Raw genomic sequence first — 27007 nt, 5'->3', positions numbered from 1 at the left:
CTCTCTCAGCCCCTGAGGAAGGCAAGAGCAAACTTCCTATGTACAAATCTTGCCAAGATGATATTAGGATAGGGACTGCCATCAAGTCAGTGTTGACTTGATGAAATGTTTTAATGAAAACAATTTCCAGTCTGAATTTGTTTGTATGAAAAATGGAAACCACAAGGTGCACTTCATTTATTTATTTTCAATTAAGCATTTCAGTTCATGGCTACCAAATAAAACTTAATGGAGAGAAAATTTTCCAATATCTATATAACACACAAAGTAAACTGAGGGGGTAATGATAAAACCTGTCATTATTTGGCTTTTATTTTGACAATGATTTAAGTATTTACAGAATATCAGATATAGATATTTTGTGGCAGTAAATCCAGTGCAGGTTTTAAAACATTTCACACACACACCCATGTACACATCTCCATCCCTAAGGAAAACAAGGAAACAAAATAAGCAGTCACTTGCACTTGTATTTTACAGCTACAGACTTGGAGACTCCCTTTTTCTCTCCTGCCATTTCAAGTCATGATGCTGTTATCAGACAAAGTTCAACTAGATAAGCAGCCAATGTGAGCGATCATGTTACAACTCCACATAAAAGAGTGGGTATCCCTTCTTTGGCAACACACGGCTTCCTCATTCTTTAGAGCGTGCAGCAGAAATTATCCAGAGTAAACCACTGCTCATCAGCAAGAGATATTATCATTTGTAATTTAGCAGAATCAATTAGCAGGAGGACACACAATAACCCACCCAGTAATCTACAATAAGTTTACTGTAGGTCAGTGCTCAGTGGAAGATGACTGGTCCAACAACAGTTCACAGGGACTTAAACTAAAGGATAGACTAGGATTTGGTATATGCACTACAGCTAGTTGTATTTGAACAATCCAGGCTTCTCTGCTACAAAGACAAGATTTGTCTGGCCAGCACACAATATAAAAAAGTGACAACAGGAACCCCACGTTAACAACACTGCATTTTGCCAACATGGTTGCTATGTGTGAGATCACCTATCTATTGCCTTTGCTTATCTTTCCCAGTTCGGCCTTTGTTCATTGGACAAGCAAATCCCATTGCACAAAATCCTATGTTCAAGCTGTGGTTAAACTGCTACATGGAGACAGTATTCAGTATATAGGTATGGTGAGGAATTATGCTTAGTTTGCATTCTGATAACAACTGCCCAAATTTGCACTTTGCAAGTTAATATGTGAAACAAAATACAGTTATGCTTTGGTTTTCCATGTCCTTTCCTTGGGGTCAGGGAAAGGAGAATGAAGTAACTCGAAGAAGGGATACAACTTTAGATGGTGACTCACTCTAGGCCAGTAGTTTTCAACCTGTGGGTCCCCAGATGTTTTGGCCTTCAACTCCCAGAAATCCTAACAGCTGGTAAACTGGCTGGGATTTCTGGGAGAATATAGGCCAAAACACCTGGGGACTCACAGGTTGAAAACCACTGCTCTAGACACCAAGAAGAATAGGACCTTGCCTAAATATAACAATTCATACTATAATACTTCTTATAAGATTAGGCATAAGAGAATCCTGGAAATCTAAACGTTTTCTGTTAAACAAATGCTGAAGTACTTGAAACAAGTCACATACTGTTGTTATTAGGGAAATGCAGAACAATCTTCCTAATAAGGTGACTAGAATTGTGTTTGCCCAAGCAGAGAAGAGTACCATAATTCAGGGCAAAATGTCTACTTAAACCAAGAGGACATGGAAGGTAAAGATGATGAAAATGCATTTCTTTCCTTGCATGTGCCCTTCTCATGTGGCCTTGACCCCCTTTATCTACGTGGTGATCTTGTAACATTACATAATCCTAATGTTTTCTCTTGTAGCAAATGAATGATAGAGGGATGGTTTGCTCTCCAGAAGCATCTGTTAGAAAGCAAACTTGGTTAGATAGCGGGGTGATGCTATGTGAAATTGTAAGCAATAACAACACTAGGGTCTTGTATGTGTCTCAGGACAGCCACTCCTTTTTCCCTCCTGTTCTCTGTCACCGTAGTCGCTGAGTTAATCATTCCTCAGTTTCATTTAGCTCATTGGGGTTCTTATCAGAGAGAGAACAAAGTCCAAGGGCAAAGACCCAGCCAATCAACAACATCTTTGTAAGGAAGCACAGAATTACCCAGAATACCTTACCAGCCACATAAGCTCACAGGTGTCCATTCAGGATTAAAAATACGGGGCGGGATTATTACACCAACAGCATGACGTTTGTGTGTTTGGATATATAATCAATAACTGCTGGAAGCATATATTCCACCTGGAATGGCAGCCATGCTGTTTACAGACACACTGGCATTTTAATTAAAGGAGAAGATCCTTAATTCCATAACTCCTTCTTTGATGTCTTGGATATGCCATTTGCCAGGCAGAATTTATAATAAGGAGATTGTCAGTGGAGGGCAAGCAACTCCGAAACCAGTTATAACTAGTTTCCTTCTACCACAGGCACCAGCAAGGGAGCCCTGTGCATATGTCAAGGACAAAATCACAGCTTCTCAACCAAAATATATTTAAGAAAAAACATCTTGCATCATTTTCACTCCATGAAGGTGTACAGGGGCATCTATTTTTGCTTTGTTTCTATACAATAATATATACCAATTCAAGTACAGAGCACATTGTAAGTTAAGAGGTTCCATTTAAAAAGTATATCTGCAAGAAAACCGTGTTCATTTAACACCCTTTCACCTCTGTTTCTAATATAAGAAGTCAGAGAAGAATGTGAAAAAGGAACAAGAATAGGACTTTGCCAATAAATAAAAAATGCATACTCTAATACAGAGGTTCCCAAACAGGAGCACAGGCTGGATGTGGCCCTCCAAGGTCATTTACCCAGCTCCCGTCTTAAACTTTAGGCTTGGGATAGCCCTAAGTCTGAAATGATGTGAAGGCACACAACAACAACAATCCTAATTGACTTGACTATCTCATCAGCCAAAAGCAGGCCCACATTTCCCAATGAAATACTGGTAAGTTTATGTTGGTTAAAAGTATTCTTCATTTTAAATATTGTATTGTTCTTTAATATATATATGTTTTGCACTACAAATAAGAGATGTGCAATGTGCATCGGAATTCATTTGTGTTTTTTCCAAACTATAATCCCCCAACAGTCTGAGGGACCATGAACCAGCCCTCTGCTTAAAAAGTGTGGAGACCCCTGCTCTATTACTTCTAGAATCACAGAATAGTAGAATTGGAAGAGACCTCATGGGCCATCCAGTCCAACCCCCTGCCAAGAAGAATCTGAGAATCTCTCAGTTTTTTCTGCTAGGCAAGCTCTGAGTCCTTACAGCTTTGAAAACACATAGAAAAGTCTCCTCAGTGTTGTCAGGGGTCTCTCAAGATGTAAGAGTAGGGTTCACTAAATTGTGAATAGAAACATAATAAATTATGCAAAGGAGCATCTGTGTAAAACCACTTTGTTTGCACTATTCAATAAGCAGTGCAAAATTTGGCATTTTTGGCAATGAATTTGAATTATCATGGGAAAGAATAACAGTTTACTATCAGAACATGATCCCTAAAATCTCCTCATCACACTAGAGCATGGATCCACTTTAAATCTGGTTTCTGCCTCCTGCAGAATTCTGGGGTTTGTAGTCTGGTGAAGCCCAGGACTTGTCTGGCTGAGATGTTTAAAGCCCCCTCCCTAAAGTGGATTTAAAGTGGATTCAAGCTCTAGTGTGATGAGGTCCCAGGTAAAGCATGTCTAAAATCCCAGAGATCCACCATCAACCAGTACAGACACCAATGCGCTAGATGACCAATCATGTGCCTTGGTCTAAAGTAGTTTCCTATATAAGCTTGGAAAAGGGCCATAACTCTACAGAAGAGCACATGCTTTGCCTGCAAAAGGCTCTGGTCCAATACCTGGCATTTCCTTAGAAGACTGGAAAATAATTTTGTCTGAAGCTATAGCAAGCCAGCATCCCACATCTAAGAAAGTGCCAACTTGGCTGGACCGAGAGTTTGGTTTGGTTTTTCTCAAAAGAGCAGAAATGGTTTGTCAGATGTGGGGGATATACGTGGCTAGGCAAGAAGTATTTATAATAGTTATTACACAGGTTAGCAAAAAAGTAAAAACTGCAACTAAAATAATCCTGCACTACTCTCTATCAAACACACCCAATTTTCACTGAATTCTAGGGATCTTATCCTTCATTGGGGATCAGAAGATTTTGGATGCCCTATGAGCAGATGCTTCCAAACTACACTCTGAGGACTAACCTGACTCAATAGTCCAACTGGCATAATTTCCCAGAAACTTCCACAACATGTAGGAGTTTTTTTCTTGGCAACCAAAACCTATGTAGAAAGGGTTCCTTTAATTAGGGAATCATTCAAAACTATTACCTGTGAAAAAGAGGCAAACAATGAACCCCAGCTTTGAACTCTAATGAAGAAGCTGGAGGGATTTCTTTGGAAATTCAGTCATGAACAAGGCTGCAGTTGTCAGGGGTGGGCAGGAGAGAATCCCACAGAAGGAAGAGTTTACTTAAGTACCTTCCTTTGCATGGTCAATATTTTCTTGCAAATAGTTGTCCAGCAAAATCTAACTCTGAGAATGACTTTCATGCATTTTTGTTCCTATAAAACATACACCTTCAACGTACTATAAGCATGATTCAATCAGCAAAGCCTCTACTAATGGGATTCCATTTCACTTTTCTAAAAGCCAAAGATCTTCTATAACTCAGCTAGGGCATGCCCCAGGCCTTCCAGCATGAACTGCCCAATGGATCTTGCTGGAAGGATGTATGTTTCTTTCTTAACCCAACCATGTCCTATTTTTGCACATACACAGCTTCCACCAAATTTCAGAGGTTTTTTTTTTCTCCTGCCAGCATTTACAGCATGACTCCACAATCCTCCTTCCTTTCCATCAATCCCAATTAAGTAAAATCCTTGTAAGTCAACTAGCCCTGAGATGTGACAATACACATGAGGAAAAGGTTTCCTGTCATTCTGAACTACAACCCTACTACATATTTGATCAGCATATGCTCCCTGTAGCCTTTTCTTGAAAGATCTCCTCCTTGCAGCATCATTAAAATGGATGATATGCAACCTTTTCTGTGAATCAGATACTTCATGGAAGGTTCCATGTCCTCTGTCATTTTCCACAGTCCCTGCTTTTTCAGAAGTGCCCTGGGGTCTACATTAGTGAGTACATGCTGCTCCCTCCCTCCCTCCCTCCCTCCCTCCCCAGAACTAGCCAGGATCCAGAGAAAGATAGAAAGGAGCAAGAAAAGAAGCACAGTCCAATGTTGTGTACTGGAGGTCCACCAGGAACATGTCACGTTACACAATGTATTTACCTGTTCTGATCCAACGCATTCTGAGGGCAGTGACACCCAAATTGTCACACTCCAGGCACGTCCTCAGTATCCCACTCTACCATCCCATTATGCTGTTTCTTAGGTCTGGTCTGGATCACAGCATTGCTACCTCCAGGCTTTTCCGTTCCTTTTCAGAGAGGCAGGGAGGGGGAGTGTGGAGGTGACTGTCAGGCAGGGAGGCTGCCACCTCTCTACAGCATCTCAGTCTGATTAGGCACACACTGGGATTTGGGCTTGCAAAGGGATTACCGAGAGGGGCCAGTCATGTGTTTGTACTGTACCAGCTTCCCCAAGACCCTTCTGTCACCAGCTTCCTCCACTAAGCAAAGTACTTTGCAGAAAAGCCTCTTACGTTCCTGACACAGCACTAGCCAAAGGAGGACCTCTAAGAATCACAAAAGGTTAACTCAGAAGACCTGAACCCCAAAAAGAGAATTTGAAATATGCATTAGCATGCTTTTTGAGTGCAAGTTGCTAAAATTCAGCAAAATTCTGCCACACCACATGCAAAAGCTTCCATCTCCTCGCTTCCAGACCCTTAGGGCACCTTGGCAACTACATCAGACAACTGATTCTGAACCTACCTAGAAGCTCATTGCTCTTAGTAGCAAAGAAAGAGGTTACGTGAGCAAGGTGTGAGAAGCCAGCTAGTATGTTGTCCAGTGTGGCAACTAAAGAACAACAGATTCACCCAAAAAAAAAACTTTAAGTGCAGGTTAAAAGAGAAGACTTCTAAGCTATAAGGTCAAGTGGCGAAAGCCACTGCTGTACATCACTGAATGGAATCAGTAAAGCACCTGTCTCTGAAAGAAATACCCTGCCTAAGGAAATGAAGAATGATTGGCATTGTGAATAAGAATGCAAAAGGTATTTAACCACAAAAGAATCATCACTGTCTTTAAGAGGAAAAGGCTGGTTTGTGCCATGACTAGAAGCACATCAAGCTAAGACCCTGCAGTGCTTGTGGGAATGAAAGGTCCTGGTGCTTTTGAATAATAATACTAATTACAACATTAAGGTCCTAATGCATTTAAATAATAAAACTAATTGCAGTAGTCTTAAGCATTATAATTGATAATGATGGGTAACTAGTAATCTTGGTATTTATTAATCTTCAAAAGGATAGCTTAATTAAACAGATTCTATTTATAAAATTGTATTTTCAGGGAAGTGTGGACCTAAGTAGAATCATAGGGTGGAAAGAGACCACAAGGACCTTCTAGTCCAGGCATGGGCAAACTTCAGCCCTCCAGGTGTTTTGGACTCCAGCTCCCACAATTCCTAACAGCTGAATTGTGAGAGTTGAAGTTCAAAACACCTGGAGGGCCAAAGTTTGCCCATGCCCGCTCTAGTACAATCCTCTGACACAGAGGAACACACAATCCAAGCACTCTAAATAGGTGGCCATCAAACCAGTAAATTATGGTCAAAGGCATTACAAAGCCAAACAGTCTGGGTAAACAACCTTCCAGCATTGACCACCATAAAATGCTATTATGCAGGAGTAAAAATTATACAGCTCTCCAAATGTTGTTGGACTGTAATTCCCAACATTAATCATCAATGGCAACGCTGGCTAGGGAACTGGGACTGGTAATTCAACAACATTTGGGGGTTACATGGTCCTCACCTCTGTTCAGGACCTCCTGAAGGAAGTGAAATGTAGTTTTTTCCCCCTAAGGAAAGATCATGTTCCTGAAGTTTATGCCAATGCTCCAGGATATAGGTATGACTGGAACAGGAAGCCTGGAATATAGATGGTTGGCATAGATCCCTAATTAAGGAAATATGAGCGTATCCTCCCAGATCTCTGTTTACCCGCATTGCCTTTCCAACCAGATACCCAATGTCATTTTTTTCAAGGAAGATGTAGAGAAACACCTTTCTCAATGCAGTTGTAACAACTGCGACTGCTATTTACCAATTTACTGAGGGATTGCCCCGCTTTCCCACTCAACTGCACCTGATCTCATATCCTGCCATTAGAACCGCACCCCCATAGGTACACACTGGTATCTTAGTCAATGCATGTGCCGCCTGGGAGCAAATAAGAATGATAAGAAAATGAATTCTAATCAATATATTCAGGGAAAGCCCAGACAAGCTAGAAAATATAAAGTTTGCATTAGCACATTTCCCATACCAATGTACTAAAGAAAGAAACCACTGCCAGATGACTTGCATTTAAGTTCAACTGGGGTTCTGAACTGTGTAAAGAAGACATACCTAACACAGGATAAGGGTAAGCCGCTATTCTGGCACTAAACAGGATGAAAGCAGGAAAATGAGATTCAGGAAGAATATGCTCTGCCCCAGTGGAACTAGAGGTAAAATCACAGAATCATAGAGTTGGAACAGGCATGGTGGAGCATGAAGTCCAACCTCTTGCAGTATTTCTATCTAAAGAAGTGATTCTTAAACTCTAGTCCTCCAAATGTTTTGGACTTCAACTCTCAGAATCCTCAGCTGACTTGACCAATTATCTAGGATTCTAGGAGCTGAACTTTAAAACTCTTAAAAGACTAGAGTTTGGGTAACATCTAAAGCAATCCTAGCAAGTAGCTGTCTCCAGCTGTCTCCAGCCTCTTTTTTTAAAAGATGTCCAGATGTCCAGAAAAGAAGACCCCACCACCCCTCTTGACAATTGATTCCACTGCTGAGTCATCAAGACATTCCTTCTTGTGTTCAATCAAAATCTATTTTCCTGTTAGTTTAAACCATTAAATTTGGTCCTACCTTCCGAGGCAGGAGAGAACAGGCCTATCCCCTCTCCTCTGACACATCCTTAAGATATTTAAAGAGGACAGCTATGTCATCCCTCAGTCTTCTCTTCACCAAGCTGAAGATGGCCAGCTCCTTCAACATGTCATCATATGTTTTGTTCTCAAAACCTCTTATTATCCTTGTTATCCTTCTCCACTCCACTCCATCTTGTCTATATCTTGTTTAAAATGTGGGAATCATTCACTGTTTTAATGACAAAGAACAAAACCAGTTACTCTAAATATATATTTTAGTAGTACATTTATCTAAACCAGTGGTTCCCAACCTTTTTTTGACCAGCGTCCACTTGGCTAGGGCCCACTTGAACAGGAACCACGTTTACTGGGGACCTCTTGAACAGGGATCACGTTGATCAGGGACCACTCTCCAACATTAGTACCAAAAGGTTTATGAAAAAGTTTCTGGTCAACTTTAGATTTGGTTTGGTTATTTGGGGTGCTATTTCAGATAATTGCATTGGATAGACCACATCAGCTCTAGTTTCTGATACAGAACATATGCCACCCAGAAGTTGCTATCTGCACAGAAAACCATATTTAATAATCTAGAGCTGATGTGGTCTATCCAATGCAATTGTCAGCTCTGCAGAAAGGAGCAGAAATTAAAAATAAATAAATAAATAAAGAGGGAGGAGGTTCATGGACCGGATTTTCGTTCTTGCGGGTTGAGAACCACTGATCTAAACTATTGGCTTCTTCAGCCTTTCAAGTGTTCAAACAGATTAGGTGTACATTTCCAAATTGTTTCCAAATGGATGTTTCCTAGGTCTATCAGCCAAAAAGCATTGTGTCACTCCTCTGTCTTTTTCTTCTCAATGAATTTTCATGTGGTAAGGAGGGTTACACATAATCTAGACCTTCATAAGTGAGCCAAAACAATTTCACAATGAAAGCGTCATCTGAAGGCATCCTTATTGACCTTGCTCAAAATGCAAATGCATTTGCAAAATCCAACAAGTGATGCTACAACTGCTAAACAAAAACCCCTACAGTAAGAACTACAGATTATTACTATCCTCAAAATACCCACACGCCTCCAGAAACAAACTTATCATGTGCTTAAACAAACATTAATCGTCATATAACAATAAAATGCTTATGTTGTATATACTCTGAGACTTCCTGGCCCCAGTAACAAGAGGCAGTAAAAACAACCATTTTACCACAGGTAACCACCTGAGACACTCAGACTCAAGTCCTTTATCTGTTTTAACCTCCACAAAACGAATTGAGTGCCAAAATTCCCAACTGCTATGCATTACAAATTTTTCATGAAAGGAGGCAGTTTCATTTCCACCTTTTCAAATGAGGGAGAGACATAGTTCCTTTGTATTTAATCGATTTAATTCTTGGCTTCAGTGGTGCACTGAAACTTTATTAAGTTTTACCAACATCCGTTTCTTATTCACCTCTCTGCATTGCTTGCCTCCACTCTGTGTTTTTAATTGTCTCCGCCATCACCGCCTCTCTGCCTTATTAAAGTTCTCCAGCAGCTGCCAAGCCACCCGTCCAACTCCATCCTTCCCCCCTACACATCTGTTCTTCCTTCTAAGCTATTCTGCCCATCTTTCCCAATATGCATTCTTTAACAACCCCTTATCTCATAAATTAGCCAAAAGAGCGAATGGGATCCCGAATAGCTAAGCTCTGTTGTAACAGTTTCCCTTACATGAATGTTAGGCAGAGAGGAAGGTAGGGTTTCCAGAGAATGCCAGCCAAGGGTCATGCCCCTCCCCCCCAATACTCCCCACCTTCTCTTTGATATAAAATACAAATGCTCTATGTAAACACTCCCCGAACACCATGGACAGGCCAAAATTAACTGCTTGACTTTCCCCATGAAAGCCTTAAACACAACACTCTTTACCACTCCAAACATTCCTCTTCTTCTGGATTGTTTCTCGTCAAAAGCTAGGCAACTGGCCAGCAAGTACTCCCCAAAGTTGAGCTAATCTGGAACAGGGTTACGATGCCATGGTCAATACAATATTTTCACTCATCCTGTCAATAAAAGCACCATCTTCCTGTAGAAAACAAAACACCTCCTAGCAGGGCTGTAGCCAGAAAAAAAATTCAGGAGAGGTTTGAAAATTTCCCGAGAGGGGTTTGAACCCCTGCCCCCCTGCTACAGACCTGTCAATATCTGCTTGAGATAGTGCCTGGAGGGATTCTTAATTTTTTGCGTCTCATAGACTTAGCATGGGGATTTGGTTAACCAGTTAAAATTCATGAGTAAACCAGGTTTTTTTTTAACCTGAAAAAATTCGGGGGGGGGGGGGGGGTTGAATCCCTAACACACACACCCTTACAGGCCTGCCTCCTAGATCTCAGAAATATATTGTCTTGTCACTCTCTCAGTCTTCCTTAAAAACACAGGACAACCATTCCACTTAAGAGGCAGCGGTGCAAATATGTCCACTTCTCCTTCCTCACTTGCATTTTTATCACAGAACTATGCTAAACATATGGAAAACAAGAAGCCGTTTTCCATACCAATGAATGATCTAGAGCAGTGTTTCCCAAAGTCGGTGATATTGCCCCCGGGCAGTGCTGAAATGATCCAGGTAATAACCCTCAGTGGTTGCACTTAGAGATCACAAGAATTGCACATGACCCTCAAGTATTACTTTACGTACCCCATGCTTTAATAAGGGTACAAAAGATGTAGGTGATTTTTTTGTCCCTGCATCACTGTACATCTAATAAACTTCCTTCTTTGAACTTGTTAAGAGATACATAGAAGGTCCATACTCCTTTGAGTCAGTAGCCTTGAAGAAGGATGAGAAGGGACACAAATTGTTATGCTTTAAAATGGATCTCATGTTGCAAAAGATTCTTATACCCAAAAAGGCTGAAGAGTACAAAAGAAAAGAGCCAGAGAGCACATAGTCTACTACATCCAAACGTGAGCAGTCTCCTCTGGAAACTAATAGAAACTAAGTGTTTCTATTTATTATCCAGAATTCTCATGAAAATATTTAGTGAGTTGCTTCATAACCAAGATGTTGTATTTCTTAACCTTTTCCCACACATGCAGAGCAGAAACATGGAGCCTATGTCTTCAAGGAATATATGGGCATCCACATTGGAAATAGACTTAATACTCATAAAAGAAATGAGTATGACAACAACTCGATTCTGACCTAACTAAATCCCTAAAATTATTTTAGCACAATTGATTTATGGGAAAATTACTGTAATTAGTAAGCACTTAATAAAAGTTAATTAAACCACCACCACAAACAGGATATTAATAGACATCCAGTTTAAAACAACCAATGTTCTCTTGAACATACACAAAGAGAGAGAGAGAGAGAGAGAGAGAGAGAGAGAGAGAGAGAGAGAGAGAGAGAGAGAGAATGTGGTTGCCCTATAAAACTCTCGGTCACCAGAAGTATCAATGTCCAATTCTATTCAGAAAAGGACTGACAATTTGTATAGATTGGTTCACTTAACAAGGCAGCTGCTACACTGTTAAGAATCTCCCAAAACCAATAATTACAACCCAAGGACCTCTTTGCATGCTACCCCCTCACCCTAACCAGAACTTGGAAAAGTTATTTTGGGGACTACAAAATCTTGAATTTCACAGCCAGCAAAGAACTTTTCCAGCCTCCAACTACCAATATAGAGAAATCAGAAAGTTTTTTTATTTTTATTTTGTGTTAAAAACATTGCATATATAGATAAGCTTAAAACTGATAAAATAAAGGGATCATAAGCTGCTAAAAGATTTGGACCAAAAACGGACGACTCTATTGTCTATAGCTTTAAACAGTTCTTCCTCTGTGCATGAGTCACCAGGAGGTGGTCCTCAATGTTATACTCTCTGCAAAACCTTGACCAGATCTTTGCACTGCAGGGTCTGCAACTGGGCAACACTGGTAGATTTTGATGTGCTGGTATAAATTACGACTCTTCAAAATGGGAGTTAGTATTATTTCCCTCAGAATTAAGCTTATAATACAATTTCCACATAGAAGTATACATCTTCCATCTGACTGACAGTGGGCTAAATCTAGACAATGACAAAGTTTCTTCTTAAAGGAAGCAAATGGTAATTTTAACCAATTTCTTTTTATTGTGAGAAAGTCTTCAAACAGTTTTTGAAGATTATTCGCAACTCAGGTCTTACTTTGTGCAAAATGACAGTTTTTCATAGAAAGCAGAATTTTCTGTTCAAAAACTGCTGCTTTCCATGCAGCAAATGCTTTTTTTATGCAAAACAACCACAATGCAGATTTTGTGCAGAAAAAGTCCTAGATGAGGAAGATTCCCATTAGCCCAGTATTCTTCTGAGTAAGGTTTCTCAATAATCAAAAAACACATGTTTCAACCATTTTGTGAATTTTTGTGAATATTCTTTCCATACCTATACTATGGAATTCAGTATTGCAACATGTAGAAACAAACACATCTTCAGGCGACTTTACTTTAAAAGGGCTATATGCATGGATGCTAGATATATTCCCAGGGTTAAACAGACATAATTGTTTCTTAACAACTATGTTTATTGTTTTTGTACTGCAAATCACTTCAGAGATTTCATTTCATCATATAAATACTATATATAAATACTTATCTACCTCTTTTAGACAGGAATAGATTGCACACAATTATTTACATTCTGCTAATATTTCTGTTAGATTACTGCAGAAATAAGAACCAAATACAGATGAACTGCAACACTCATCAGTCTATGGAGAAGGATAATGGACTCTGTTGTCCAACAACATCTAGAGGGCCATAAGTTACCTCCTGACAGATTACTAAAATGCGCTTTACATGGCATTACCCTGAAGCAGTGATGCTCAACATTTAATCCACCAGTTGTTTTGGATTTCAAATCCTAGGAGTCCCAGATAGAATAGTCAATGGTCAAATACTTTGGGAATTGAAATCCAAAACCAATACTTGGGAGTCATTGTCATAGCATGCAGTTCAGAAATGACAGGCAGTACAATGCACAAGAAACACTTTATATAAGATGACAGTCTTATCCCTGGACTCAATATTTGTGATTTAACTTACTCATGCTCCAAAAAAATACCTTTCCATAGTGTTTGTGGAGCTCTCTAGGTAGCCCACTGCAATTCTATGGTAAGTATCCAGCTGAAGTATAGTCAAAATATAGAACATATCACCTGCAGATATGGGGTTTGTACTTTACTTTAAAAACTATCACCACCACCACCACACTGACTCCCAATCAATACCAAGTCCAATTTATGACACATCTTCACTTTTAATGACCATAAGCGGAGTTATAGCTCAATGTTTTGAGCTACAACCTCCTCAAACCTCATGCAGCATTGTCAGAGAAATAATCCAAATCATGGAGTACACCAAAGATTCCTTATTGCTGTCCTAAATCTTGGAGATGGACTACTTGCCAAGGAAGCTCCTCCCCAGGCTCTGTTCTGTGGACTAAAAAAGTGAGACAAGGGACTCAGAAGTTGTACTATGCCAACTCTAGAACATACTCCCTACACATGCTCATTTTGAACCTATACCACTGTGTTTCTAGAGCCAGGCAATGGCCTTTTATATTTTTCCAAACTTTTTGGTTACCATACCTTTAAGTCCTGTTTTTAACTGCCCTCATAACACTATATAATGTTTATGCTGCTTTCTTTTTATTTTGCTATTTTCATGTATTATTCTGTTCAGCATGGTGGACTGGTTTGAGTGCTGGACTAGGACTCTGGATACCAGGGTTCAAAGCCCTGCTGAACTATGGAAATGTACCGGTTGACCTTGGACAAGTCATACATTCTCAGCCTCAGAGGAAATTCAGGGCAAAGTCCATCTGAACAAATCTTGCCAAGAAAACCCTGTGCTAGGTTTGACTTGGAGTCACTATAAGTCAGAAATGACACACAATGACAATTGTATCTTATATCATGCTTTGGAACAGGAGGAACCTAAATCATTATCAGCCAAAGTGACTAAGAAGAGCCTCCATATCCAGTGGCAGTGAATACCAATACCTAGAGCACTCTTAGGATGCTGATTAATTTCAAAATGTTGATCCCCATATATTAGTCACGATACTAAGCGTATAAAGAGGTCAGAAAGGACAGAGCTACCTCTGGACTATTTGCTGGTATTTTGTTACTCTAAATCATAAAGTTGGAAGGCATGCGGAGGTCGTCTACTCCACCACCTGCTCAATACAGGAATAGTTATGTTGGCTGGAACTCTTGCATCTCTACAAATACCTATCCAGCCTTTGCATGAAAATTTCCAGCAATGGAAAGCCCACTCTCTCCTCCTGTGAGCAACTTTGGAGAAAGAAGGGAAGTGTATCCATGTGTTGCATATATCTGTGCAAAGAACTGTCATGCATTTGTTTATGTTCGTTTGCTTTGCTTGTTGAGGTAAAGAGATACATCTTGTTGATTTGAACAATCAAATTTAAACCAACTTGGCTGTTTTCGATATCAGAGAGGTGATCATTAACTCGAATGCTCATTCCTTACCCTGATCACAAGGCGCACATTTGAATCCACTCTATATTCCCCAAGATTACCAGATCCAACGAGTTCTACCAAATAACATGCTTTGCTATGGAGGAGTCTTTTCACAACTACAAATCTGCTCCCACCTTGAAGAACTCTTTCCCAAGGAAGTCTAGATTACCCTCCTCAATTCGTCTTCCTTATTTAAAGACTTTTTTTTATTGAGACAGGCTTTGAGTTTTAAACTGGTTACTCCAGAGGGGTCTTTTAATGACATGGCAGTACCCTACTTTATCATCAACATCATCATCATCATCATCATCATCATCATCATCATCATCATCATCATCATCATCATCATCATGTTTTTACCCTAGCACTCAAGACCTGGCTCTTTACTAGAGCTTTTAATCTATGTTAATTTTATCAATATTTGTATGTATGTATTTTTATCCTTTACAATTTTATCTTGTAAATCGCCTAGAGCATCGTGGATGGAGGGCGATTAATAAGTAATTAAATGATGATGATGATGATGTTTTAAATTTCTAGAAATTGTGTTTCTAGCTTTTTTCAAATCATATTTTCCCACTTTCACAGGGCCCTGTGCTCCTAATACTTGTGATAGTGGAGGGCCTATTCCAAAACTAAGGTTGGTTTAGGAAAGTGTGACAAAGCAGAGAGGTTTGCTCATAAACTTTCTGGGATTGGCCAGGACAAAGCAAGGCAGCTGAATGAGCTGGGATGGAAAACTTCTACTCTATATCAATTTTAAATATTTCTTTAGTGAACTGGATTTGTGTAACCAGGGAGTGGATGGATTTTCAACTGCTGCCCTATACTGGTCATTTTCTCCAATGTGGATGCTAATGCAAGTGAATGTTAACCAGAATCATTTCCAAAGAAAGTTGCATATTAGATATGAATTGCCATTAATGCAGATTCTTCTTGAAAGCTGAACCAGGCTGTTTTCAAAAGTTATACAAAAAGAGTTCCCATATTTGACATATTTCAATTGTGAATGTTGTGTTAGAGGACTTATTTCTAAAACAAGCATTCATTCTAGCCAATGTAAGCTTTCACAAAATAAATGTGAGAAATTTAAGATCCCATTTAAGCATGAGGACTGCTTCTATAAAGCCTTTACATTAGGTTACACAGCATATTAGAGATCCTAACTCCAAGTGTCAAGGGGCCCAAACTGACCTAGAACAAGAGCTGCTGGGAATTCAGCATAATTTAAACACAGACACAATATTTATCCCAACAAAGTCAAATATTTTTTAAGAAAACCAGTCACCTGAACAGCTTGCAAATAGAGATTAGTGCATTAAAGATATAAATACATGAAAGTGAGCAGATCCTTCATTTCAGCAGCTCTCCACACACAATGTTTCTTTCTTTCTCTTTTTCTGCTAAACATTTTCCTCTCACCGGGAACATGCAGGAACTGTCTCAGTTCAAATCAATCAAATGAACAAACAATAATAATATAATTCATTAGAAACAAGATGAATTTGTGGAATTCACATACTTAAAAAAGAAAATTATATAATTAAGTGACTTGCAGAGGCTAAAAATGTCCTACTTGTCATAATCTCCATCCTCGGCACAAATAAAACAGAAACACAGTATTTCAATTTGGTAATATACGGATTAGTAGCATTTGGCAAAACTCAAAACTATTTCCTTAGAAGGTAGAATCTGGGAAATATAACCTACAGTCACCGCAAGTAGGTCAAGGGAACAAATCCAAATCCTAGAGGTAAAATCCTGTGCCAGTTTACTCAGGAGTAAACTCCACATAATGCAGTTGTATAATATGTATATGATTCTACCTTAAAATGATAAGGTTTAAGCCAGCTTGTCAACATCTGATTAAATGGGTTTTTGGTTTTTTTTATTTCAGACCTGCTAAGGTTCTGTATCAATTCACTGCTTTGGCTTTTTTAAGGTAACTAACATCTGCCAAATGTTTCTGTTACATCGGTCTGAAAGAAGCACAACCATGCTTCAAAATCAGGCACAATAACTCCAAGAATTAAAACACACACACAAAGATCTGATACTAGAGGCCAAAGAGATAGGGAGTTTGAGAATGAACTGTGGATCAAACAAGAAGCTGTGTGGCCCAAAAACAACCTCTCAAATTCAGACTATGGATCGTCTGAACACCCTTCAGGTGCATTTCAAGAACGAAAGAGGTCTCACAAGAGACTAACATAAAGTAAAAGGGGTTGCATTCAGATTAAACTATTGAGTGATCAGGTTTCTCTTCCCTAGGCTCGAGTTCTTCCAAACCATGTAAGTGTACCTTGGAGGAGAACTCTCAAATGAGTGCTGCGCACATATTCTCCATGAAAGTGAAACTAGGACAGGCAATCCAAGGAGATTGGGGTAGCGCTATGTGATATGAACTTCCTTGGCTTATACTCTTCGCCGTTTCACTGTATTTGATAGCCATAAATGCAACAGGTCACCTGCAAAAGGGTGAGCTGTGATTTAGGTACGTGAGGTGGATTTTCTTCTTTAACCATCCACAGATGATTCTTTTACTTTGCTATCATTTCCATTTCAGCCTGTCTGCCACATCAACACTATACGATATAGCTGACACTGTCATGTTGGCTGGTAGATTTGCAGGCTGGAGTCCAAAAAAGTAACTTTTTTCCAGGCTCTGAACACTAGACATGGAAATTTAAAAGTGGAGTGAAAAGTGAGACCAGATGCCAGACTTAGTTAATTCATAGGGAATATTGTACTGCCATTCAGCCTGTCAACAACAGAAATGTAAATAATGTGTGCCTGGAGAATTATATAGGGTATCCCTGTTTGATTTTGCCTTATCCTTTTCCATAATAGGGTCAGCTGCTAAAAGCATCTAGATCTGAAATGTTGGGTTTTAGCACACTTAAATGTGTGACAGGAGGAGAACCCTTCTCAGCAAAATAACAGCACAATCCTTTACATGTCTGTTTGAAATGCCATTGGATGAATGTCGGCTTACTCCTTCAGGATTGCAAGATAAGGCAATTTTATGCAGCCGTAAATTTTAAAAAATAATGTCAGAAGGAGATGTTAAAGCAAGATAATCAAGAACCAGAGAGATGTAGGGAAGGACTGAGAAAAGTAACATACACACAAAGGTAGAGAAAAAAGCAAAGATCTTGTCGTAGGGGAGAGATTCACAAAGGCAAGACGAGCTGTTTTCCAAGGTCTGTTGAGGACTTAAGAAACAAGAATACATTGGTTAAAGACTAAACAATGTATTCTGGCATTAGACATGAATTCTTAAACATCTGTGCCATTAAAATGTGATACTCTATATGGTGTCACAGGACTCTTTGTTATTTTTTAAGTGTACACATAAAAATATGAATAACACGAACGTGTCTGATATATCTACTTCCATGAGAACACTAAGAGAATCCGAATGAACTGCAGCTTCCTGCTAAATGTGTGGTCTTTGCCAAATACAGATTTGCCACAATAAAATTCACAGAACAATTCCTGAGGGAGAGGAACAGATCTGAAGTTTTCTGTGGACTATGTAATTTTGAGAGACATATAATGTAGAAGATAACACAACTTAGTACAATTTTTGTTTCTGGGTTATAAATGTCATTTACTAATTGGTTCTATCATTATTAACACATGGAAAAGGTTTATTAAACTGCAAAAGTTTTGTTTTTATGGGAAATTCTGCAGCACATCTTGTTATAGTTTTTCAATGAATATCTCATAGTTCAGCGTAGTTTCAACATAGCCACAAAAATGAAGTTTCTGGAATTTAACAACTACTTTCAAAGTAAGTATCACACAATTAAACAAGAAATAACACTTTGAAACCAGGAACATAACATTATTCATATTTTGTTATATAGTGTAATTTCTCCTATCCCAAAATATGACGGCATAATGGTTACACAGTGGAATGCAGTTAAGAATAATTGTACACAGGGCCTTCATAACTGTTTACCAAGAAACAGACTTTCTGCCATTAATTAATTGTAAATTAATTCCTACACTTCTCAGGCTCTTTTCTAGACTCATTATGCTGTAGTAATCGTACAGCACTGTGTATAAGGCATACAAGAGATTCAAGGGAACATTGTGCCAAAGGAATGACTTTGAGATGAGTTCAAACCAAGATAACTCCTGAACTAGAACTATACAACACAAGACATGGTAGTGAGTGCCTTACTTTATATGGCAGGGAAGTGTATTTTTTACACACTGCTCTTCAGTCAAAACTACCGTGTTTCCCCGAAAATAAGACAGTGTCTTATATTAATTTTTGCTCCCAAATATGTGCTAGGTCTTATTTTCAGGGGATGTCTTATTTTTCCATGAAGAAGAATTCACATTTATTGTTGAACAAAAAAAATGAACATTTATTATATACTGTACCGTAGTTGTCATCACAAACCAGCATAACCAGACAAACTGTGAATCCTATCAAGAATTTCTTGTTATAACCATTATTTCCATGTATAACTGGTATGTGCATTTACCAATCCTGCATGCTCTGGTGTTCTGTTTGGCAGGCGCTGGGCATGCTTCCAAATGAAAACTTTGCTAGGTCTTACTTTCAGGGGAGGCCTTATATTTAGCAATTCAGCAAAACTTCTACTAGGTCTTATTTTTCGGGGATGTCTTATTTTCGGGGAAACAGGGTAGTTCCATAAACAGAATGCAAAATACAGGGAGATGGAAGAAGCACAATGCAGAAAGATATGGAAATCAGAAAGGAAAAAGGCCTTGAACTAGGAAGACACGAGATGCCCCACTGGATTGGAAGGGGAAAGCCTCTTTGATTGAAAAATAGAAAAAACTATACACCATATATCAGGCATGTTTGGGTTTGGAGTTTATCATGTGCTTAATTTAGCAGGAGTTGGTCTGTGTATACAAGTGAGTGTGTGGACGTATACAACCACAGATCAGTCACATTCAGTTTTGACGTTCATACACATTTGCCAGGGTTTGTGTTTGGGAGAGTGACATGGCCCATCCACATCCACAGGCAAGTTTGTTTCTAGAGTTTATCACACTTGTCAGGGATTGTTATGTTGAAATTATATCGGCCCCTTCCTCCTGTCCTTTGGAAGAAGAAAAACCCCTAAATACATGGCTTTCGGATCAGGCTTTTGGTAAATAATGGCCGCAGTGCAATAATAGACTATAAACTAATTTAATGATGACCTGGACTGGCCTTGGAATATGACCTGGATTATGTGGTTTCAATTCTTGTTTACTGTTATGTTTTAATGGGTTGGTTTTAATATTTTCTGTTTATTTGTTGATGTATGTATGCATGCGGCATTGAACTGTTGCATTTTGTAAGTCCCCTTTGGGATTGAGAAAGGCGGGATACAAGTATGGTAAATGAATAAATAAATGCATGTTGTGTGAGTGACAGGGCACAACCATGTAATAGGTAGGTTTGGTTGTGGAGTTTATAATATGTTGAATTCCGCAGGAATTGCTGTGGCCATGTATGTATATGTGAATGAAGAACTGTTGCTTCTCCACCTGCTCAATCTACATCTTGGTTGGGCAGTGTTCCTTGAGGGCTTTCAGGCCATAAACATAAACTAGGGCTGCATCCAGAACAGGCATGGGAAAACTTCGGCCCTCCTAGGTGTTTTGGACTTTGACTCCCACAATTCCTAACAGCCAGGCCGAAGTTTGCCCCTGCCTGATCCACACTGTAGAAGGATGGCAGCGTGGCATCACTTGAACTGCCAGAGATCAAGGCTGAGCAGTGCTGAGACCTGTCTTTGGCAGAGAAGGCTAAAGAACTGCAACTCCCAGGACTCCATAGCAGAGCCATCACATTCCAATTACTGTGGAACCACATTCATTCTACAGGATCAGATGAAAGCCTCTGGCTCTGGAAAGAACAGGTAAAACATGAATATGTGAATATGAAGAAGGGGGAATGTTTGGAGGCTCAGAGAAGCTTGCTCCCTTTTTCGACCCTCTCTTCTGAACAAAGCCTTCACCTCCTTTCATGTATTTAAATGTATGCCCGAAGTGGGGCCCAGAAGGCAGCTCACCAAAAAACCAAACACAAACACTGGGTTGCTGTGAGTTTTCCAGGCTGTATGGCCATGTTCCATAAGCGTTCCCTCCTGACGTTTCGCCCACATCTATGGCAGGCATCCTCAGAGGTTGTGAGGACGTTTGGAAACTAAGTAAGTGGGGTTTATATATATCTGTGGAAGGTCCAAGGTGGGAGAAAGAACTCTTGTATGTTGGAGGCAGGTGTGAATGCTGCAACTGGCCCCTGATGCCTCATCACACTAGAGCATGAATCCACTTTAAATCCGGTTTCTGCCTCCTGCAGAATTTGTAGGTTGGTGAGGCCCAGGACCTGTCTGAGCTATTTAAAGCCCCCTCCCTAAAGTGGATTTCAAGTGGATCCAAGCTCTAGTGCAGGGGTCCCCAAACTAAGGCCCGTGGGCCAGATGCGGTCCTCCAAGGTCATTTATTTGGCCCCTGCCCTCAGTTTGAGACTTAGGCTCGCCCCAAGTATGAAATGACTTGAAGGTACACAACAACAACAATCCTAATTAACTTGACTATCTCATCAGCAAGAAGCAGGCCCACACTTCCCACTGAACTCCTGGTAGGTTTATATTGGTTAAAAGTGTTCTTATTTTTAAATATTGTATTGTTTTTTCATTGGGGTTTTTTTTTGCACTACAATTAAGACATGTGCAGTGAGCATAGGAATTTGTTCATATATTTTTTCCGGCCCTTCAGCACTCTGAGGGACCATGGACCAGCTCTCTGCTTTCAAAGATTGAGGACCACTGCTCTAGTGTGATGAGGTCCCTGCTGGATTGGCATTGAATAGCCTTTCAGCTTCAAGGTCTGGCTGCTTGGAAGACGGCCACACTGCCTGGAAAACTCACAGCAACCCAGTGATTCCGGCCACGAAAGCGTTCGACAACACAAACACAAACAACCCAACGTGCCCACTTTGGCGAGCGTGCCTGAAAAGGCAGACACCAGGCAGGCATGGGCAAACTCGGGCCCTCCAGGTGTTTTGGACTTCAACTCCCACCATTCCTCACAGCCTCAGGCCCTTTCCTTTTCTCCCTCAGCCGCTTAAGCGGCTGAGGGAGAAAAGGAAAGGGCCTGAGGCTGTGAGGAATGGTGGGAGTTGAAGTCCAAAACACCTGGAGGGCCCGAGTTTGCCCATGCCTGGCAGACACGCAACGCGCGACGGGTTAGTTCCTCTCTTTCTCTCTCTCTCTCGCCTTCTCATCCACACTCTCTTGGGATGTATCCGTCCTGTCTTGACTTGTGGATCACCAGCCATGTCATTGGTTGAGATAAGGCGGCTTTTTCCTCCCCTTGGCTGAGACTCGGCCCGAGGTGAGGGACCGCTTCGGCCAAGGCTTCCAAAGGAAAGCTCTCCCTCACGCCTTCCCGCTCGACTTGGCTTCTCCTGCTTTCGGAAGGCACGGCTGCTGCCCCCCGACCCCCGCTCCGTCCTCACCTTCGAAGAAGCGCTGCAGCGCCTCCGTCTCGTCCACCACCTCCATGGCCGGGCCATGCACCAGGCGGAAGGGGGGCTAGGCGCCGAGCCCGACGCCGCCGGGCATCCCTCCTCCTCCTCGTCCGCCGCCTCCTCCCGGGCTCTGGGCCCCGCGAAGGTCCCCTCCAGCCTCCCCTGTCGGCGCGCTGCCTTCCTCCGGAGCCCCGGGCGCCTCGCTTCGCCTCGCCTCGGCTCTGAACCCGAGCGGCTCCCGAGGGCGCCCCCGCCCCGCCCCCTCCGCGCCGCCCTCTCCTGCCGCCCCGGGCCCCGCCCTCTGCCGGCCCGAAGCGGTACTGCAGGAAGCGGGGCAAGCTGGTAATGGGACAGAGAGGACGAGGATGGAAATAACCATCATCACAACAACTACCAGAGCTGTAGCCAGGATGTGTGTGTGTGTGTGTGTGTGTGTGTTAGGGGTTCAACTCCCCCCCCCCCCCGAATTTTTTCAGGTTTTACTCATGAATTTTAACTGTTTAGTCAAATCCCCATGAGTGTCCACTGAAGTTTATCAGTCTTTGAGTGTCCACTAAAGTTTATCCATGGAGCCTGATTTCTAAATTATTTTGCTTTATGGAACTACCGGTGGCGAAGTGTGTTAAAGCGTTGAGCTGCTGAACTTGCAGGGAGAAAAGGAAAGGCCCCAGGTTCAAATCCGGGGAGCGGAGTGAGCGTCTGCTGTTAGCTCCAGCTCCTGTCAACCTAGTAGTTCGAAAACATGCCAATGTGAGTAGATCAATAGGTACTGCTCCGGCGGGAAGGTAACAGCATTCCATGCAGTCATGCTGGCCACATGACCTTGGAGGTGTCTACGGACAACGCCAGCTCTTCGGTTTAGAAATGGAGATGAGCACCAACTCCCAGAGTCGGACACCACTGGACTTAACGTCAGGGGAAACCTTTATCTTTACCTTACTTTTCATGATTCACTAAAAAAAGTTTCAACTCCCCCCCCCCCCCCCATTTTTTCTGGCTATGGTTCTGGCAACTACACCAGCCATGGGCAAATTTCAGCCCACCAAGGTGTTTTATACTTCAACTCCCACAATTCCTAACAGCCATTAATCTGGCTGTAATTTCTGGGACTTGAAGTCCAAAATAATTTAATAATAATAATATAAATAATAACTTTATTCTTATATTTTTATTTTTTTAAGCAATCCCTCGTAGTTTGAGGACAATTGTCTTCCATTTCTGGTGTCTTGGGGGTGTGTCCTTAGGTGGCTGAAGAGACCTATTCTTCATCTGCATGTTCTCCTGCAGTGAGGACATCCGTTTCCAGGTGGAAGGCAGTCCCGGTCAGGATTGGTTTGACAGGCCTTCCTCTTGGCACGTTTCTCCCTTAAGCCCTCCATTCGTGCCTCTTTGAACTCCGCAGCACTGCTTGTCACAGCTGACCTCCAATTAGAGCACTCAAGGGCCAGGGCTTCCCAGTTCTCAGTGCCTATGCCACAGTTTTTAAGGTTGGCTTTAAGCCCATCTTTAAATCTTTTTTATTCTTATTATTCCTATATCCCGCCCCATGTCCCCAAAGGGACTTGGGGCGGCTCCCATGGGGACTAAATCCAGCAATACACAATAAAATACAATTGCACAAATACATTTAAAACATATAAACAAAATACCTGGAGGACCGATGTTTGCCCATGCCAGAACTACATGCTAACAGCAACTACACGCAGCCCCCAAGTTATGAACAAGATTGGTTTTGTAGGTTTGTTCTTCAGTTGAATTTGTATGTAATTCGGAACAGGGGCATTTTTGCAGTGTAACTCCAGCCATACACACATATACATACATACATACATACATACATACATATATACATATACTAGCTTGGGTACCTGGCATTGTCCAGGTTATTTGAAAAAAATCCAATTTTAATTGTACAAAATGCATAAGGTTATGGGTATACTACAACTCACATCATGCCAGGTTAAACCCCCAAAACTCCATCAGTACTTAAAGTTTGTTATGTTGGGCAAGGCTGCTCTGGATGCATCATGGGTGAGGTTCAGTGTATTCTCTGGCTGCAGGGTAAGCTACCACTCCCACTAGGGCAGAGGTTCTCAACCTGTGGGTCCCCAGATGTTTTGGCCTTCAACTCTCAGAAATCCTAACAGATGGTAAACTGACTGAGAACCACGACACTATGGTGAGGTAGTCCCCTCAAACCCCTCCAGTAGGTTGAGTTAGTCGGGATTCTGTGTGCCAAGTTTGGCCATTATCGGTGGAGGTCACAGAGTCTCTGGTTGTGGATGAACTACAGCTCCCAGAAACGAAGGTCAGTTCCTCTCAAACCCCTTCAGTAATCAAATTTCGGCATCTCAGGTATGTGGGCCAAGTTTGGTCCAGATTCATTGGTGTTTGGGTTCACAGTGCTCTCTAGATGTAGGTAAACTACAACTCTCCCAAATCAAGGGGAATTTTCCCCAAAGACCTCCAATATTTTTTTGCCAGTCATGCGGGCTCTGTGAGCCAAGTTTGGTTCAATTCCATTTTTGGTGGAGTTTAGAGTGCTCATTGATTTACAGGTGAACTATACATCCCAGTACCTACAACTCCAAAATGTCCAAGCCAATTCCCCTCAAACCCACCAGTATTCAAATTTGAGCATATGGGTATGCATGCCAAGATGTCCAGAACCATCATTGTTTGGGTTCATAGTGCACTCCATGTAGGTGAACTACAATTCCTATAAATCCTTCCAAAGACCTCCAGTATTTTTTCTTGGTCATGGTGGATTCTGTGTGTCGAGTAAGTTCCAGGTCCATTGGTGGTGGAGTTCAGAGTGCTCTTAAAGTGCAGGGGAACTGTACATCCCAGTATATACAACTCCTATAAATCATAGTGAAATCTCCCCAAACGTCTCTAGTACAGTAGAGTCTCACTTATCCAATATAAATGGGCTGGCAGAATGTTGGATAAGTGAAAATATTGGATAATAAGGAGGGATTAAGGAAAAGCCTATTAAACATAAATTTACGTTATGATTTTACAAATTAAGCACAAAAACATTATGTTTTACAACATCTTGACAGAAAAAAAACAGTTCAATACACAGTAACGTTATGTAGTAATTACTGTATTTTTACGTATTTAGCACCAAAATGTCACAACATTTACTACAAAAATATTGACTACTAAAAGGCAGACTGCGTTGAATAATACAGAACACTGGATAAGAGAAGGCTGGATAAGTGAGAATCTACTGTATGTTCAAATGCTGATCAATTCCTCTGTTTGCTGTGTGCCCTAGAAAATAATAGGAAAGGGTTATGGGAGAGACAGTGGGTGGGGTCATGCAAATTTCACACCAATTGAGAAATTAAGAAACACTGAGATGTCTGTGGTGGAGGAAAAATAGAAAATCTAGGATGAAATTGTCCCCGTATGAAAGCTTTGGGTGGTGGGCAGAATGGTGTTTGTGGAGGACATTGGCAGGGCTCTTTTACATGTTCATGTCCCATCAGAAATATGTACTCACTATAACCTGCAATGTCATTGGAGGGAAGGCAATTCGTGTCTCCTGAGTAGTGGCTTGAGTATTGCTGTTTGTGAAGGCAGGAGCTTGTCTGTGTAAGTGGACTCCCCTATACATACACACATACATATCAGTGGTTCTCAACCTTCCTAATGCTGCAATCTCTTAATACAGTTCCTCATGTTGTGGTGACCCCCAACCATAAAATTATTTTTAATGGTACATCTGATATGCAGGATGTATTTTCATTCACTGGTGGGGTTGGGGGGATTGATTTTGTTATTTGGGAGCTGTAGTTCACCTACAATCAAAGAGCCCCTTGAACCCCACCAACGATAGAATTGGGCAAATTGGGCTATTGGTGGGAGGATTCGCCATCTGTTTCCAAAAAGGAAGAGAAGGACAAGTGAAGAGATATTCAGCCTTTTCTGCCAAAGGGGTTCCTAAGAACATCAGTAATATGTGTTTTCTGATGGTCTTTGGTGACCCCCTGAAACCCCCTCGTGACCACCTCAGGGATGCCAACTCTCAAGTTGAGAAACACTGATATAGATAGATAGATAGATAGATAGATAGATAGATAGAGCTTTGGATTACAAATACATTATTTGTTTTAACTTTAAAAATATCGGCTATCTGCTGTGCAATAAAATAGTGCTCATTCCAAAAGACCAGGAGAAGGAAATTCCACCATGACAGTGTATTTATTTAGTAAATGAAATAATAATTAACTTGAATATGAGATTGCACTGCATATGCTGGGAGCGCTTCCTCTTTCTTCTTCTCCCTACATCACAGTTGATAATTGTGCCAGGAACCTAAAGTGTGGAAGAAAGGAAAAGATGAGTTGTGTGATACACAACTGAAGGATCACACTTGCCAGACTTTCCCCAGCCATTGGGTCCAGAGTCTGAAATTACCTGGCCATGACGCTGAACCGTTGTGCACCTGCCGTGTCTCTGAATCAACTTCACACTAAATGCTGTTAAGGAAAAGGAGCATTTATCAATGGAGTGTGTGGGTGGGTATTTACCTAACTGGGAAGGCAGGCATTTTCTCCTTCCTTGAGAGGAAAGACGTGTACTTGATTATCAAGGAGAAATTCAGCAGAAGTATATCCTGTATCTGTGCAGATGAAGACTATACCTGCTGAGACTATGAGTGAACCTACACTGTAGAATTAATGCAGTTTGATATATATCCTTTTGCCTTTCTCTGTTTTGTCATTTTGAAGCTCTGTTGCAAATTGCCTTGAAAACTTGGGTTGATAAAAGGCTGTAAAGCTTCCAAATAAATAAACAAGTAAGACTTAATTCTGCACACTTTGACATAAGTGCTGGGATGTTGTTTGGCAATTATCT

At 41.0% G+C, this 27007-nt stretch overlaps 2 protein-coding genes across 7 annotated transcripts in view; both read right to left on the bottom strand.

Annotated features, from left to right (window-relative positions):
• myrf (myelin regulatory factor) overlaps positions 1–22380 on the bottom strand; it is a 121798-nt gene extending 99418 nt beyond the window's left edge. For 3 of the 6 annotated variants that reach the window (XM_008115871.3, XM_008115873.3, XM_062967460.1), the window contains exon 1: positions 22127–22380. In XM_008115871.3, the coding sequence (XP_008114078.2) occupies positions 22127–22172 (46 nt within the window). In that variant the 5' untranslated portion in view covers positions 22173–22380. Of the gene's footprint in view, positions 1–5348; positions 5532–22126 lie in introns of those variants that run through there. The other 3 variants (XM_008115872.3, XM_062967459.1, XM_062967458.1) reach the window with 2 other exon arrangements.
• On the bottom strand, positions 22203–22517 carry LOC103279660 (acanthoscurrin-1-like). The gene has a single exon (XM_008115892.1). The coding sequence runs from the start codon at positions 22515–22517 to the stop codon at positions 22203–22205; it is 315 nt and encodes a 104-aa protein (XP_008114099.1).
• Positions 22518–27007: the final 4490 nt, after the last annotated feature.

The sequence above is a fragment of the Anolis carolinensis genome, chromosome 1 (genome assembly GCF_035594765.1).
Source record: "Anolis carolinensis isolate JA03-04 chromosome 1, rAnoCar3.1.pri, whole genome shotgun sequence".
Taxonomy (NCBI): Eukaryota; Metazoa; Chordata; class Lepidosauria; order Squamata; family Dactyloidae; genus Anolis; species Anolis carolinensis.
Note: the sequence above shows the minus strand (reverse complement) of the source record. Positions and strands in the feature narration are given on the sequence as shown.